At 31.5% G+C, this 17,229-nt stretch overlaps 1 protein-coding gene, 1 long non-coding RNA gene and 2 pseudogenes across 7 annotated transcripts in view; 3 read left to right on the top strand and 1 right to left on the bottom strand.

The window, feature by feature from the left end:
• Positions 1 to 17,229, top strand: part of LOC114303994 (prefoldin subunit 2 pseudogene) — a 232,628-nt pseudogene that overhangs the window by 34,038 nt on the left and 181,361 nt on the right. The window lies entirely within an intron of this gene.
• Positions 1 to 17,229, top strand: part of LOC145792164 (prefoldin subunit 2 pseudogene) — a 48,220-nt pseudogene that overhangs the window by 23,971 nt on the left and 7,020 nt on the right. Inside the window, exon 1 of one of the 2 annotated variants that reach the window (XR_014331347.1) lies at positions 13,053 to 13,451. The exons of the other annotated variant lie outside the window; for it this stretch is intronic. The product of XR_014331347.1 is annotated as a prefoldin subunit 2 pseudogene, transcript variant X1 (transcript). Of the gene's footprint in view, positions 1 to 13,052; positions 13,452 to 17,229 lie in introns of those variants that run through there. 2 annotated transcript variants of the gene reach the window in all.
• LOC145792161 (uncharacterized) lies at positions 216 to 7,009 on the top strand. Of its 3 annotated transcripts, XM_082872835.1 has the most exons (4): positions 218 to 378; positions 440 to 477; positions 567 to 624; positions 5,425 to 7,009. In XM_082872835.1, exon 4 carries the CDS (start codon positions 5,566 to 5,568, stop codon positions 6,670 to 6,672), a length of 1,107 nt encoding a protein of 368 aa, XP_082728961.1. In that variant the 5' UTR covers positions 218 to 378; positions 440 to 477; positions 567 to 624; positions 5,425 to 5,565; the 3' UTR covers positions 6,673 to 7,009. The 3 variants fall into 3 exon arrangements, with proteins under 3 accessions (XP_082728960.1, XP_082728961.1, XP_082728962.1); XM_082872834.1 differs by lacking the exon at positions 440 to 477 and having other exon boundaries at positions 216 to 378; XM_082872836.1 differs by lacking the exon at positions 440 to 477 and having other exon boundaries at positions 221 to 378; positions 533 to 624.
• Positions 13,900 to 16,897, bottom strand: LOC114303995 (uncharacterized). Its single transcript, XR_003643924.2, has 2 exons — positions 16,611 to 16,897; positions 13,900 to 14,216 (listed from the first exon to the last, which is right to left on the bottom strand). It is a non-coding gene; the product is annotated as an uncharacterized LOC114303995 (long non-coding RNA).

The following is a 17,229-nucleotide window of genomic DNA, read 5'->3' as shown; positions in this document are numbered from 1 at the left end:
AGGTTTGGATTGGTTTTTTGAATCCGTGATTCGATTTCGGATTGAGAATTTCAAAATCCGTAGGCCACGGATCGGTTCCGGATTGAACTCCACGGTTCCGGATTGGAACCGATCTGGACCATCTAGAAATAATCTATATTTTTATACTATATGCCTTCCCACACCATATAATTTCTTATATGATATAAATACTAAAATGTAAACCTAATCCAGGTCCAGCAGCTTCACCTCACTCGTTCACGCCTCTCACTCTTATGAGGTCTCTATATCGATGGTGTCTCTCTCTCTTCTCTTTCCCATCTCAGACTGAGTTCTCTCTCTCACACTCTCATCCATCTCAGATCAGATCGGTGTGCTGCTGCTCGTCTCTCTCTGTCGGTGAGCTCTCTCTCTCTCTCGGTGTTCTCATCTCTCATCTCTCTCTCTCTCTCTCTCTCAGATCGGTGACTATTTTTGTTTATTTGTCTTCCTCTTTCGGTGAGCTCCTCTCTCTCTCTCTCTCTCTCTCTCTCTCTCTAACACTCTGAAATAGGTTTAATCTCTAACACTCTGAAATGGGTTCCCAGATCACCCATCGCAGATTAGATCGATTGTTTCATGTCATCTACAGTGGATTCGGTAAATGTAAGTAGCAGGTTTTTTTTTTCTGTTTTTATTTTTATTATTTTTATGTTTTCATTATGTTTTTATTTAGATCGATTGTTTATGTTTTATGTTTTCATTATGTCACACTCTGAAATGTGATTGTTCATGTTATCTGGTTTTGTTCTGTTTTATCTCAGACTGAGTTTTCTGTGTTTTTTTTTTTGATCCATTTGAACCCATGATTTATAGCTTGGATTATTAACCTGTTTATGAGTTTCTTTATCAACAGTCTTTCTTGATGGTGCAACAATTGTGCCATCTATATAGCCAAATAGGTCATTGCAAATCAGGATCAATGTAAATTGGTCTCTCCATAACAGAATATTTTTTAATCAAATTTTAACAGATACATGGTTGATAATATTGTGGAGATGAACAGTTAAAGAAGAAAGTGGAAAGAGCTGATGGCCAATGGCCATATTAGTAAGAGAGAAAGAGGGAGACAAAGTATATGAGAGAGAGATGTCTCTGGCTCCAATACCATAAAATACTGGAGGACCCAAACAGGGTTGAGAATGTATATTCATATATGGGAAGGATTTGACAAAACCCTCATTTGAATATTTACAATAATACCCACAAATGTGTACAACATTTATAACATTACATCCTAACACAGTTTTCTCTGGATGTGCATCTCTTACTAATAAAATATAAGAATGCTTTTAATTAAAATAGGGACTTGAAATTTATTGATCTATCTTAGTTGTTTACTAAGATTGGTGGTAGTTACTGATTAATGATTAATGATTCTGTTCTTAGAATGGGGTAAAAGACCCATTTTGTTTGCTTTGCACCTAAAGAAAGGGACCCATTTTGTTATTTAATTATTTAAATCCGTGGTCCTAAACCGATCCAATCCGTGTTTCAACGGATTGGTTCGGATTGGTTCTACAATTTAAATGGATTGGATTGGTTTTAATTTTTCAGGAACCGTAGATAACGGATTGGTCCTAGTTTTCTCCCAATCCGGACCAATCCGGTCCATGCTCACCCCTACCGGATATTAATGAGATATACCGTCATTATAAAATTTCCGAAAGATCGAATAATTGCTCTACTTCTACTCAATTTCCTCTTTTCTAAATACAAGACAATAGAACTTATAATATTAAATTCACAAGAGATTCACTCTTGCAATGAGAAAATATGGTAAACAAGAAATTATGTTTAACATTTTTTCATAAATTTTTTAACCAATCTATTGCTTAAAAAACAAAGGTTATTAATGTGATTTAAAGTTTTAAAAATACAATGTGTCATTACTATATCATTATGTTGTTTCCCTAAAGAAATTTAAAATTGGGTTTTGGATTAAGAAGTGTTGTTGGGCTTAGTAGTTCGGCAATGGAACAATGTCAATGATTTGATGAGCTCAATATGTAAGATTCATAGTATGATTAGTAGTGAGAATGATTGATTATTCAACTGAATTTTGGGATAATAATTTTGTCTTGACCATATTTATTTTATAATAGATATGGAAATATATAAGTTTAATTAGATAAAATGTTTATGAAAATCTAATCAACATAACAAAAAATATTAGAGTTTGAGTGAACTAATAATTTCAATTTTGTATTATAATATGTTCGATTAAATATACATATTGGCTTTGTTTGGAATGAGCTATTTTAGTTAAATTAGCTAAAAAAGACTAAATATGTTAATTTAATCAATAAGACAAAATATCACATGTAAATCATAATTATTTAACTTTTTCACTCATAACTATCAAATCAACTACAAAAATTTCAAAATTTATCTCAACACAACTTTTTTAGCAAGTTGGTTAAACAACTCAATCTTTTAACTTAAAAATTAAAACGTCACTAAAAAAAAATTAAAAAGTCAACAATAAAAAAGTCAAAAAAATTATTTTTTCTCTACTTTTGCACAACTTTTTATAAAAAGTTAAAAAGTCACTCCAAACATATTAATTTTTTTACCTCATATTTTAGTCAAAAAATTACTAAAACAATATTTTTCCAAACAATTTGTAAAAAGTTAAAAGATCACTATAAATTATTATGAAAAATTTACCCATAAATCTCATATGGGAGAATGTTGATCCATTTAGTCATAAGAGTTTTCTTATGAACTAATTAGTCCTTTTTGTTTTGAAAAGTTATATTTATTTGATTTTGTATCATTTGATTTTAAGTGAATGTCTTTTTATAATTCATTTTTCTATTTTTTCTAATTCATTTTTAGGATATGAATGGAAAAGTTGGGTGTAGAAGATTCTTTTTGGAAGAATTGTTGGCTGAAGTGTTGGTTGTCGAGTGTGTAAATCTATTGCTTAACTTGTACAACTTTGGATGAATCCATTTAAGTTTTTAATTTTAAATTTTTGGCAAAAAAATATTTAAAAAATAAGTACATAATTTTGCTTTAACTTGGACGATCTCTATCTGCGTCGAGACTCTGAAGTAAGCTTCGGTCTCTCATCTCATTCCCTATTCCTCTCTCTCTCTCTCTCTCCCTGTTCTCTTCTTGTCTACCAACAAGTTAGGGTTTTCTATTTCATGTATTGCTTAAATCATTGATTTGCACCCTTTATACACATATATGTGTGTAGATATATATGTATTTCAATCTTATTTCAGTTTTGCTTATAGATTTTCTTAACACTCAATAATCTCTCGAAAATTGGTATATGTGTTTGTTCTTTGTTTCGTTACCCTCTGTTTGGTTACCTGGGAAACGAAGAAAAAAGAAGAGAAACACCAACATGGTTGTCTTACTCACTCATTTCGAATGCTCACACACCACCTGTTTGATAATTTGCTCCTTCGAACTCTACACACATCACGCCCAATCCTACCTCAGTTTCACTATTTGTTCTAGTCCATTACAGTGTTGTCAAAGTCGCGCCTAGGCGCAAGGCGAGTCGAGGCGCACCATCTGCGCCTGTACAGGTGCCAGGCGAGGCGGCTTGAGCCAGGCGAGCGCCTTAGCCGCGCCTTGAGCCAGGCGAGAGAGGCGCAAGGCCCTCGCCTAGGCGCGACTGAGAGTTTAATCTGTAGATCAGATCGAACGACTCAGATTCGACTCAGATTAAGGTTTCGAATGGCATAAAATCACAGAGGATCAGAACTCATGTACCATATCAGCCGAATACGACTCAGATTAACCCTAATCGAAGTCGTCTCTCTCCCTCTTTCGAGCTGCTGGAGCTACGACTGCGACACGAGCTGGACTTCGACTACGACACTGATCGACTTCGGCTGAGCAGGTTCGACTCCTTCTTCTTCGTCTTCGACACTGATCCCCTTCTCCTTCTTCTTCGTCTTCGACAGGTCTTCGACTTCGACATTCATATTTTTTTTTTTTTTTTCCCTTTTCTTCTTTCTCCTTCGGCTTCTCCTTCTTCGTCTTCGACAGGTTCAGTCCTTCGTCTTCGACACTGATCCCTTTTTTATTTTTATTTTTTTTTTCCTTTTCTTTTTTTTTTTCAATTATTTGAGTTATATTAAATAAATAAATAAATAAATAAATTATGATTATTACATAAATAAATAAATTAATTCATACATACATAAATAAAAAAATAGATACATTACATTACATTCATTATGATTATATTAAAATTGATTCATCATTATACTGAAATTAATTAATTGATCATTAATTAAAAAAGAAAAGAAAATTGATTCATGAGTTAATTAATTCATACATTCATTACAGTACATACATTGAATCATAACATTAATTAATTCATAAATTGATTCATAAGTTAATTAAAAAAATAAAAAATTGATTAATTAATTAGAAAAGATTAATGTGTTGTGATTAATAAGAATTTAATGTGTTGTATGTGTTGTGATTAATGTGATTAATAAGAATTTAATTGATTAATAAAGATTAATCAATTTATCAATTTATCAATTAATCAATTTATTGTGTTGTGATTAAAAAAATAGAAAATTGGTTGATTAATTAATTGATAAATTGATTCATAAGTTAATCAATTTATTAATGAATTAATAAATTGGTCAAAGTTTTTCTTGAAAAAATAATGTAACATAGGAATTAATGTAATGGAATGTAATGTTCATTAATTAATTAATTGATCATTAATTAAAAAAATAGAAAATTGATTCATAAGTTAATTAATTCATACATTCATTACAGTACATACATTGAATCATAACATTAATTAATTTATAAATTGATTCATAAGTTAATTAAAAAAATAGAAAATTGATTAATTAATTAGAAAAGATTAATGTGTTGTGATTAATAAGAATTTAATGTGTTGTATGTGTTGTGATTAATGTGATTAATAAGAATTTAATAAGAATTTAATTAATTAATAAAGATTAATCAATTTATCAATTAATCAATTTATTGTGATTAATGTGTTGTGATTAAAAAAATAGAAAATTGGTTGATTAATTAATTGATAAATTGATTCATAAGTTAATCAATTTATTAATGTGATGAATTAATAAATTGGTCAAATCAAAGTTTTTCTTATAAATTGATATTGATGTTTTTAAGTGTTAAGTGAAGACATATATTAATATTTGTTGGATATTTATGTTTTGGATGTTTAGTGTTTATGTTTTTATTTTATTGAATGTGGATTATTTGATCTTTGAAAATTGGAATGTTATGTAATATGCACTTTCATGGCTTTGAGAATTATTCTATATTTTGTCTTGAATCTTGATTACTTTTTATTTTTTAAAAAATTGTCTTACTACTATGAATGATTAGTCTATATTAATTTTTCTATTTTTTACGAATACTGTGCGCCTTACTTCAATAAAGCCCGCGCCTCGCCTTGCGCCTTGCGCCTAGGCTCCAAGAGACCTTCGGCGCCTTAGTGCGCCTTGAGCCTTTAAAAACACTGGTCCATTAGCTGTTAAATGAACTCTTCATAGCTCTGCTCAACTGTCTTACCTGACCCAAATGACACTAGTGTTCTTTAGAAGAGGTAGCACCACCTTCACACCGATGGTGAATTCTTGTTTTCAAAGGGTATTTGGGTTTTCTACGTGGGCATCGAATTTTCTTGATTCTGAGAATGGGGCAACTGAATCATGGTCGGTTCATGACAAGGGAATTGCTTCTGAAAATGATAGTAGTGGGCTTCACCTTTCGCCATTGTTTTCGCACGGTAGAGCTCATTTGGAGAATTACAAAATTGAGGTTGTAGATGCAGAGGCCTGGCGGGTTTCCTCGGGCTTAGTTGAGGCTTGCAGAGGAATGGACAGGGAATCGGAAAGAAAGGGTTTGGTTGTGGAAACTGTAGATGAGATGGGTAGTTCTGCCCCATCCAATAAGGATGACCCGGATTTTGATGATATTGAGGACATGAGAATCCGAGGACATCTTTTCTATAAGCTTGATAGGGATTCCAAAGAGTTTGAAGAACACAGTTTTGACTTCCATCGCAAGAAATCTTTGAAGAACGAGAGTGATCGAAAAGAGAGCACAAAGAAGAAAATTTCAAATCCTGGAGTTGACAAATCCTTGAAGACTAAAGAGGAACGAAAAGAAAGTAAAAAGAAAGAAAACCCGATTTATAAATTGGCTTCTAGAAGTGAAGGACTTGCCAAACTTGTTAAAAATGAGGCTTTTATTTCTTCGCTTCATGAAAACGACAGTTGTGGTGTTACGAAGAAAGTAAGGACTCTGACTTTCAACCAGCTTACTGCCCCTTACCACGAACCGTTTTGCTTGGATATTTACATATCAAAAGGATCTGTCCGGGCCTGTATTATACACCGGGCTACTAGTAAGGTTGTTGCTGTAGCACATTCTATTTCTAAGGACATGAAATTTGACCTAGCCTCGACAAAGAATGCAACTGCTTGTACTGCTGTAGGGGAAGTTTTAGCTCAGAGAGCATTGGCTGATGATATCCACAATGCAGTTTACACACCACGGAAAGGGGAGAAATTGGAGGGGAAGCTTCAGATTGTTCTTCAGGCTATCACTGATAATGGTGTTAATGTGAAGGTTAAGATCAAGCGAAGAAAAGTAAAGAAAGCATGGCAATCAGCTACTGCTTAGGGCCATTGTCATCATCCAATTTGTCTGTTTGATCAGGTCCAAGAACTTGCTACATTTCCATATTTCATTTGAAATTATGGTTCTGCTTGTGTCAGTGCAAGCTATTTATCTGAAGTAGGTGGTGCAAAGTAGAAGAGGAGGAAACAACTGCAAGTTGGCCAATTCAACATGAATGTTTTGCTGAGAAGTGGTTTTTTATAGAGCAAAGAGGAGCCTGCGCTATTTGCTTTCCAAGAAGACATGAGAAAGGAAGAGCCTATGCTGTATTGTACGTGGATTTTAAATTTGTAATGAATGAAATAATTAATAAATTGAAATCCCTTTTCCAACTTGTCAATCGTATGGCGTCAATCAGTCATTGCACTTCTGAGGAAATCTTGCATTTTAACTATTTGTTGTTTGTTTGGAATGATATATGGCTAAATCGAAGAATTTTTTAAGGGATTTAACCATTAACAAAATCACCATATTCAGTTCATTAGCTAATCACATCCTGTAGCATCCTGCCATTGCCGGATTTGGCTTTTAGCTGTGAGCTCCTATCTTTCCAGCAGAAACTTGCATTCTTCAATAAGAGTTCTTTTTGAGGATGGATGTGCTGATTATCTGGCCAATGTTGGTGTTGATCAACAAATGTTTTAATTTTGGAGCAAAATCCAGTTGGAGTCACCAGCCTCTTTCTATCTGATATGATGGAAATGGCCTTAAGAGAGGTCTCCCATCCAATAAGCTGCTTTGTTTCTCTTCCCATACAAATATATATATATATGTGTATATATATATTCTTGAAGTTGTGGCACACACAACACATGCCCGCCACACACAAAATATGGAGCATTTGAAGGTTGTTTCTTGCTCTTTTTTACATCTTTATTCACCCACCATCAATGTTGGGTTTGAAACTGCCACAGATATGGATGAATGTGGGTCTAATACATTGATTTTACAGATTTAGTCTTTTTTGTTATTGGGGTGGACTGATTTCTTGTGGGTTTTTTTGAAACAAAAATATCAAGCTTTGAAACTACATTCACACCAAATTGGGCTGTTCGCTTTATCTAAATAACAGTACAGATTGGGTGGGTGAGATTTGCACACCTAGATACACCAATTTGCAACCTGTTTTTCAAGCTCGGCATTTCCTCAAAATCCAAGCAACATGTTAGCATTAATCAACAATGTACTCTGCTCAACAAATAACTAGATTATCTTTATTGTCAAATTGAAGACTTGTACAAGAACATACACTAACATACACACAACTCAGTCATTGGCAGTAGCCAGTTGCAATGACAGTAGCTCTTCCTCAGGTATCGTCCTAATCTGACAATCCGATCGCGGGTACGACACGCACAGCAGAGCGTACCCGCGCTCCACAACATCGTCACTGAGCATGCCTTCGCTCTGATCTACCGTGCCATTCAAAAGCTTAGCCGGGCAAGTCATGCACACACCGAGCTTGCAGTCATGTGGCACAGACAGGCCTGAGTCCAATGCCTTGGACAGAATTGTCTCATCGGGTTCGACCTCTAGCTCAGTGGTTCGACCCTCGTGTTCAATTACCACTTTGTGAGAGTGGACGGTGGTTAGTGAGGGCCGCCGCCGCCGCGAGGCTGGCCACGCAAGGAGGTTCGGGGGGAGAGCAGGGTGGTGGTTTGTGGGTTTTGTGAGAGTAAGGGAAGGATGTGTGGTCGTGAAGTGAAGGGTTGCCATGCTTTCTTGGCAATGAGAGAAATGAGGGAAAGGTCGTTTTGGGGAGCGTTGAGGAGATATGTGGTGTTTGAGAGGATAAGGTTTGTTTTTCAAAAGAATGCACCACTAGGCTCTGTTTTTCAAAACAATAGGAAAATATTGAAATGGGCAACAATATTTGGTATTGGTTTAGAAAAGTATAGCATTTTACAAATAAACAATTTATATAAATATTGTGTGAGGTAATAAATAATCTCACTTCTCCCATAAATTATTTCATGAGATACGTATTAATTTTTTATCATTCTTTGTTTTTAGCACCATATAATTATTAGACCCGGATATTAATGAGATTTACCGTCAATATAAAATTTCCGAAAGATCGAATAATTGCTCTACTTCTACTCAATTTCCTCATTTCTAAATACAAGACAATAGAACTTATAATATTAAATTCACAAGAGATTCACTCTTGCAATGAGAAAATATGGTAAACAAGAAATTATGTTTAACATTTTTTCATAATTTTTTTAACCAATCTATTGTTTAAAAAACAAAGGTTATTAATGTGATTTAAAGTTTTAAAAACACAATGTGTCATTACTATATCATTATGTTGTTTCCCTAAAGAAATTTAAAATTGGGTTTTGGATTAAGAAGTGTTGTTGGGCTTAGTAGTTGGGCAATGGAACCATGTCAATGATTTGATGAGATCAATATGTAAGATTCATAGCATGATTAGTAGTGAGAATGATTGATTATTCAACTGAATTTTGGGATAATAATTTTGTCTTGACCATATTTATTTTATAATAGATATGGAAATATATAAGTTTAATTAGATAAAATGTTTATGAAAATCTAATCAACATAACAAAAAATATTAGAGTTTGATTGAATTAATAATTTCAATTTTGTATTATAATATGTTCGATTAAATATACATATTGGCTTTGTTTGGAATGAGCTATTTTAGTTAAATTAGCTAAAAAAGACTAAATATGTTAATTTAATCAATAAGACAAAATATCACATGTAAATCATAATTATTTAACTTTTTCACTCATAACTATCAAATCAACTACAAAAATTTCAAAATTTATCTCAACACAACTTTTTTAGTAAGTTAGTTAAACAACTCAATCTTTTAACTTAAAAATTAAAACGTCATTAAGAAAAATCAAAAAGTCAACAATCAAAAAGTCAAAAAAATTATTTTTTCTCTACTTTTGCACAACTTTTTATAAAAAGTTAAAAAGTCACTCCAAACATATTAATTTTTTTACCTCATATTTTAGTAAAAAAATTACTAAAACAATATTTTTCCAAACAATTTGTAAAAAGTTAAAAGATCACTATAAATTATTATGAAAAATTTACCCATAAATCTCATATGGGAGAATGTTGATCCATTTAGTCATAAGAGTTTTTTTATGAATCAATTAGTCCTTTTTATTTTGAAAAGTTATATTTATTTGATTTTGTATCATTTGATTTTAAGTGAATGTCTTTTTATAATTCATTTTTCTATTTTTTCTAATTCATTTTTAGGATATGAATGGAAAAGTTGGGTGTAGAAGATTCTTTTTGGAAGAATTGTTGGCTGAAGTGTTGGTTGTCGAGTGTGTAAATCTACATTTATATAGTGTGATTTTTTGGTGTTACATTAGAGTATTACATTAGAGTGCTACGTTTAGAAAAAGTACATTAAGGAATTTTTGTGTGTTACATTGACTGGAGTGCTACGTTTGGAAAAAATGCATTAAGGAGTTTTTTAGGAATGTTGTGCCATTTCGTTTGGAAAAAGTATACTAACAAATGTTTTAATGTGTTACATGAAAGTGTTACGTTTGAAAAAAGTATACTAAGGAGTTTTTGTATGTTACATTGATTGGAATGTTACATTTGAAAAAAATATACTAAGAATTTCTTTTAGAATGTTACGTTATTACGTTTGAGAAAAGTATGTTCAGGAATTTTTTTGTATTATATTGATTGGAGTGTTATGTTTTGGAAAAGTACATTAAAGAATTTTTTAGTATATTACATTGGAACGTTACATTTGGATAAAAAGTTTTTGTGTGTTATATTGATTGAAGTGTTATGTTTGGAAAAAGTACATTGAAGAATTTTTTAGTGTGTTACATTGGAATGTTATGTTTTTTGAATGTTACATTGAAGGTTACGTTTGAAAAAAAGTACACTAGGAAATTTTCTTGAAGTATTACATTTAGTAATTTCAATATTATGAAAAAATTCACATTTTGACCATTTATGTAATTTACACTAACATGAAATTTTTAAATCCATAAGAAAATAAAGAACCAAACAGTTCATAAAATTACTATTTAGGATTTATGGTGCTTTACCCAATTATTATATCACTTTTCTCTATAACCAAAAATAAATAAATAAATAAATAAGTGCTAAATTAGTTCATCTCGAAGAGAAATTTAGGGGTCTGTTTGGTTTAGTTTTAGAATAATGATTTAAGTGTAAAGTTACGTTTTGAGTTTTTGAATCATGATTTGAAAAAAAAAAAAAATTATTTAGTTATTAGTTTTGAAAATAGTTTTGAGATAATTTATAATTTTTTTAATTGATTGTTGTATAGAATATGAGAGAAGAGATGAGAGATGTGAAAAAACATAATTGATTGATTGATTAATAATAAAAAAAATAAAAAAGAGAAATTTTAAAAATAATTTTAAATTATATTTTAAAAATATATTTAATTAACATATTCGTTTAAACCATGATTTAAAAACAGAATTGAGTTTTGAAAGTAACTGAAAACCGCCTTAATCCCATATTCTTCTTTTTTTAAATTAGGGCTAAATCTCTGAGAGTCTTGACTCTCTCTGGACTCGAGGACGCAGCTACAGCGAAAAGCCCACTTTTCCAGGTTAGGGTAGGGCTTCTACTCTCCTCATCTTCTTCTTGTTCTCACTCAACGTTTCTGCTGGGCGAACAGACCACTCTCCAATCCAGCGATAACTTCATCTCTTGCAAAGCTCTCCGGCTCCGGACGAGAAAAAGCACTCTAGTCTAGGTACCCACTCTCCTCCTCTCTGCCACCACACTATCCTCCCTAAATTTTCACAATTTAACTGGATTCTGTTTCTCAGATGTGTTCATTTTTGCTCAATTTAATTTTTTTGATCTATTGATTGTGGTTGTAATCATGTTTTATTTTTTGGGTTGAATTCGCATATCGAAACTTTCTTTGATTGTTGTATGATGGGCTAGGGGACTGATAATGGTTTGGGTGTGTGTTTGTAGTTTATTTTCTTCTACTTGTACATGTATGTTTTCTTTTCTTCTGGCAAAAATGGAAAAAATATATTATATTTTTAATTTGTTTTTACATAGTTTTCTTTAGTTGACGTGTTTAAGATTAGAATTTTGAATCTTTTAGTAAACTTTAATGCTTTATATTTGTGACTTATGTATTATTTTACTTCAATTTTAAGAGTTTGGATTTTGATTGTGCTCTTTATTCATGTAATACGAATTGCTTTTAGTAGGATGCTTTTATTTCTTTCATTACCATGATTGTAGTTCTAATTTCTAACTTCTAACTTCTAACTTCTAAATTTGATAGATTTTTAGATGGCTTTTGCTTGTCAAAAGTATTGTTCAACGATTTTAGGATAATGGATTCAATGAATAAAAATATAAGTTATTTGCTTTGGATTGTTATAAGTTATAAAACTTATGTGTCATTCTCTTAACCCTATATTCCAAGTAATATTATTAAATTGTGATTTGTGTATTTATGTTATATTTTTTATTTTATAAATAAGCAAAAATATTAGAAGAAAATTCAGGTTTCTTAGGTAATTTATATAAAAAAAATAAAATAAAATTAGTAACTATATTTTAGATTGACCTCAAATGATAATTAGAAGACTAGATTGTTCCCAAGATGCTATCTCTATATACTTTTTCATTCAGTTTGATGGGGTGGCTTGAAAATTCCCACCCCAAACATGTAAATCCATTACATATTTAGTTTGTTAGTCACTGTTGCCAATCCCCAAACTTATTTTCATAACAAAGTATTGAGTCGAATGTGTTGTACATGGTTTCCACATCAACTAACTTTCTTTTTTTCGCTGCAAGTTAGTTGTGCGCAATGTATTTCTAGTTGATGCTACTTTAGCAATGCTTTGAATTTTTTTTTTAAAGATAGGACCAAGACTGATCTAATGAGAATTTCCATCTTTTTTTTGTTGCTAGTTTATTTTGTGTTGATAAGTAACTTGTGTGATTCCTTGTAATGCACAAATTCCAGAATTTTTTTTTTAATATACTCGTGCAAGTGTTTGAAAACATTATTGGGATTTTGAAAAGGCAAAAAGCATCAGGTTGGGCAGTAAGGCCTTCAAGCAGTGTGGAATTGGTCTTTAGCATAGTTGTTAAATCGGAATTCAAATCGTGAATCAAAATGGCCTCATACAAATCGCGAATCAAATCGAATTGAATCGTGAATTGCAAAAATTCAGTCACTTTCTCTAAATTACTTAAAAGATATAACTACACACTTGGATGTTACATATATCTTATGAATATGAAATATTTAGACTTAAATCAATGAAAATGTTATTTTGAATGATGATCACATAGTTTAATAGGTAAAAAATTTACAAATATTCCTATGTAAGATCACCATCTTACCTTCTATTTTTTAGATATTTCTTATCAACCATTCTTAATAAAGAGAGTAAATAAAGATAAACCCTTAATTTCCAAAGTAATAATAATTTAACAATAATATTGATATTTGGACAATAAGTGTACATATTTTTTTGAGTAACAACGACCAAATAATAAGAAAAAATTAGGGCTAATCTCCGAGAGTCTTGACTCTCTCTCGACTCGAAGACGCAGCGACAGCGAAAAGCTCACTTCTCTAGGTTCGGGTAGGGCTTCTACTCTCCTCATTTTCTTCTTCTTCTTCTTCTTCTTCTTCTTCTTCTCACTCAACGTCTCTGCTGGGCGAACAGACCACTCTCCAATCCAGCGATAACTTCATCTCCTGCGAAGCTCTCCGGCTCCGGACGAGGAAGAGCACTCTAGTCTAGGTACCCACTCTCCTCCTCTCTGCCACCACACTATCCTCCCTAAATTTTCACAATTTAACTGGATTCTGTTTCTCAGATGTGTTCACTTTTGCTCAATTTAATTTTTTGATCTATTGATTGTGGTTGTAATCATGTTTTATTTTTTGGGTTGAATTCGCATATCGAAGCTTTCTTTGATTGTTGTATGATGGGCTAGGGGACTGATAATGGTTTGGGTGTGTGTTTGTAGTTTATTTTCTTCTATTTGTACATGTATATTTTCTTTTCTTCTGGCAAAAATGGAAAAAATATATTATCTTTTTAGTTTGTTTTTACATAGTTTTCTTTAGTTGACGTGTTTAAGATTGGAATTTTGGATCTTTTAGTAACCTTTAATGCTTTATACTTGTGACTTATTGTAATGCCCCAAAAATAATATAATAAAGATAATTCATATGCGGAATAAATATGAGAAATAACATACTTTCATACATCAGAGTCTACTGTTTAACAACCAGTTAAATGCCATGTAGACTTACATCTTTCCAAGTCATTGCTTGGTTACACAAATTGAGTCTCGCTCATTACATCTTAAGCCCTTGACTTTACAAATACCAACATACACTCAACAAAACATAATTAAGAAGCTCTTGCTTCCCTAAAGTCCATCAACGCTATTGCCTAGCACTCGGCCAAACAACAAGTGAAGCAGTACAATCCATCACTACATTACACTTATGAAATGGTAAAACCCATGGTTTGATCTTCAAATCCGAAAAGCATTCCCTGTACAGATGTGCAGGCAGGGGGTGAGCAAAGCCCACCGAACAATCTCATATTAAAACATTAAAAGATATGTGGGGATAAAGATACTTATACATATACGTGAAATTATATCATGTCAAAATCATATGATTTTATTACATAATCTCTTAAATCCAAAGCCTGCATATTTATATGCCAATAAGACCAATCTTATTCCATTTTCCTTTCAATTCATATCCAGGTCATATATGCTACTCAATTCATGAGTTAAATTCATTATATTTTAACAACCAAAATGAGACTACAACTCAATGGTTTTCCAATTATACACAACACACATAAACACTTCAAACTTTGCCATTTTACGGATATTTCGTCTGAAGGAACCGACACCCATTTATATATAGATTTCCGGGTCTTTCACTCAAGACACTCCGGCCAACTTGCTTTAAATGGAGTCTATCCCCTTTCTCCTCCCAAATAAATATACATATGCAATGTATTTATGAACATAATCATATATGGAGTACATCTCCTTTCTCCTCCCAATAAACATACATACGCAATGTATTTATAACATAGTCATATATGGAGTACATCCCCTTTCTCCTCCCAATAAACATACATATGCAATGTATTTATAACACGGTCATATTCAATGACAACCAACAATAGATTAGCATTGTATCGCCTAATCCTCATACAATTTCTACAACAATCATAGTTATCCTCTACCGATAGCCTAATACATTTATTTCCAAGAGATGTTCAATATCGGAATAAATAGTTTATTCAAAACTTCCGTAGGTGAGATAATACATATCCAATATCACCATCTATATCAATAACCATTCAATTTAACATATTCAATGTTAATTCTAATTATTTATACAAAATAATCATTTTATCAAATTAGGGCAAAAATTTCCCTTTTTCCATTATTGACCCAAACACCCAAAATCAACTATTTTGGTACACCAAGGTCTTATATTCAAACCCCACACTCATTTTATCTCTTATACATAAAAAATCCCTTTTTTCATTTCACACCAAAATCTTAGATTTGTCCAAACCACAACCAAATTTCATCATCTATACAATAGCAAATAACTAAGCTAAAAATCATATTAGAGTGTAGAAAATCCCTACTTATTAAATATTACCATTTTGATCAAAATTCTCATTTCTCATTTCAATATTATTTCTAATACAATTTCAAGAGATAATACAACAATATCCATGTTCATATAGTCTACACATGTTAATCAACATTCCCAATTTAGTCATTTCAAGACAAATTTGTAACATATTATATATCAAACTTCCAAAGTTCCATCATTTCTCATCCTTCCAAGAAATCCCTCATTTAAATGCAACATATTAAATTTTCACCGATAGCCAAAATAGTTACCTCTAACATATTAATTAAAAGATAACAACATGGACATACAATCCAACATATAACTATAACTTGGAATCTCCCGTGATTCCCAACATTTAGAAACAAATCATATTCCACATTTTATCAAATATGAACAACTACACTAGTTTTCATATCACAATCACGTCCGGTAACCTTTCAATGTCTATTTTTAACCGTGTCGGTTTTATTCCAACAAATACATTAAGTAAAATAATACCGTTAATGCCCAAGAAAACTTCATTTTCTTTCCAAACTCATTCTCCAAACATTATTCAGCTATGACATCTTATTTTGATCGAAAGCGCCAAAAGTTAAACGCAATTCCTTTGTTTTCTTTAAAAATGCTCTTTTGGCCACAAACCGTTAAAAATTTCAAAACCAATCGAATCGAAGCCCGTTTTTGTTCAAATTTAAAATATAACTCTTTCATAACCTTACAAACATATTCTAAATTTACACTTTCGCAATTTGAGCATCAATTTTTTATTTTTCTCAAAATTTTTCTTTTAAGCAAATAAAACACAAAATTTTCAAAAATTCTAATTAAATTATATACAACTCTAAACTCCATATAATCAAGCAAAAGTGCATAAATAAGTGTAGGAAAAATCTCTACTTAACAATTTACACAATATTCCTCAATATCAATTTATTTTTCTCAAAAATAAATTCCAAAACTCAATGATGAGATAAATTTTTCAACATTAATTTCTCAAAATAAATTATCTAACCATAATATGATGTAGATATAATCTATACAATTATTAAATTCTATTTTTGGATTTCTTTTACAAAATTAATAACACAAAATGATTTTCCCAAAATCAATCTCAAAATACCAACATTCTTAACATTTCAACATAATTTTTCTTCCAAAAATTACCAAACAAAAATCTGAAAATATGTCTATATGCAATATCTCTTATAATGATATATTTTCTCAAAATAACCCTAACGTAGCTTTAATGTAAAAATATAAAGAAAGTCTCTACCTCAAATATGAAGAAAAACAAATCTGAAAATGTAAACGTCGCCCGATCATGAATCCGAGACTGCCGGTGTGAAGAGTGCAGCGAGCTCTCCAACTTCCGTTTACAAAGATTGTGCAAAATCTCACTCTAAGGACTCCCACTTTAAGCTCAAAGCTTGAGTAACAATGGTGGAAATTTGAGAGAGAGAGATGTTGGGAGCTCTCTGCTCAACCAACCCAAGGAAAATGAAATGAAATGGAAAGGAAAGGGAAGGGAGATGAAATGATGGCAAGGAGACAAAAGGGGGCCCACCCACATGGGTGTGTCTCCCAAAGCTTGATTTTTTTCCAAAAATATAATTTTTATAATAATACCTCAAAATTTTATAATATAAATTATAAAATGATATAATTTTTCTCACCACAAAATATAATATTTTTGTACACCACAAAATATATACTAAATTTATTCACTATAAAAACATATAATTTTTCACCATATGAGACACACCATAAAATCAACTATCAAATATTTATTATAATCCTATATAATAAATAATAACAACTCCTAAGGTGGTTACTACCAATCATATAATAAAAATGACCAAACAGTTAAACATGAGTCATTAAACAAACTCAAA

This window comes from Camellia sinensis, chromosome 6 (genome assembly GCF_055761805.1).
Source record: "Camellia sinensis isolate YWXY chromosome 6, ASM5576180v1, whole genome shotgun sequence".
Lineage (NCBI taxonomy): Eukaryota > Viridiplantae > Streptophyta > Magnoliopsida > Ericales > Theaceae > Camellia > Camellia sinensis.
The sequence above is the reverse complement of the archived record's forward strand: the minus strand, read 5'-3'. Positions and strand labels throughout refer to the sequence as shown.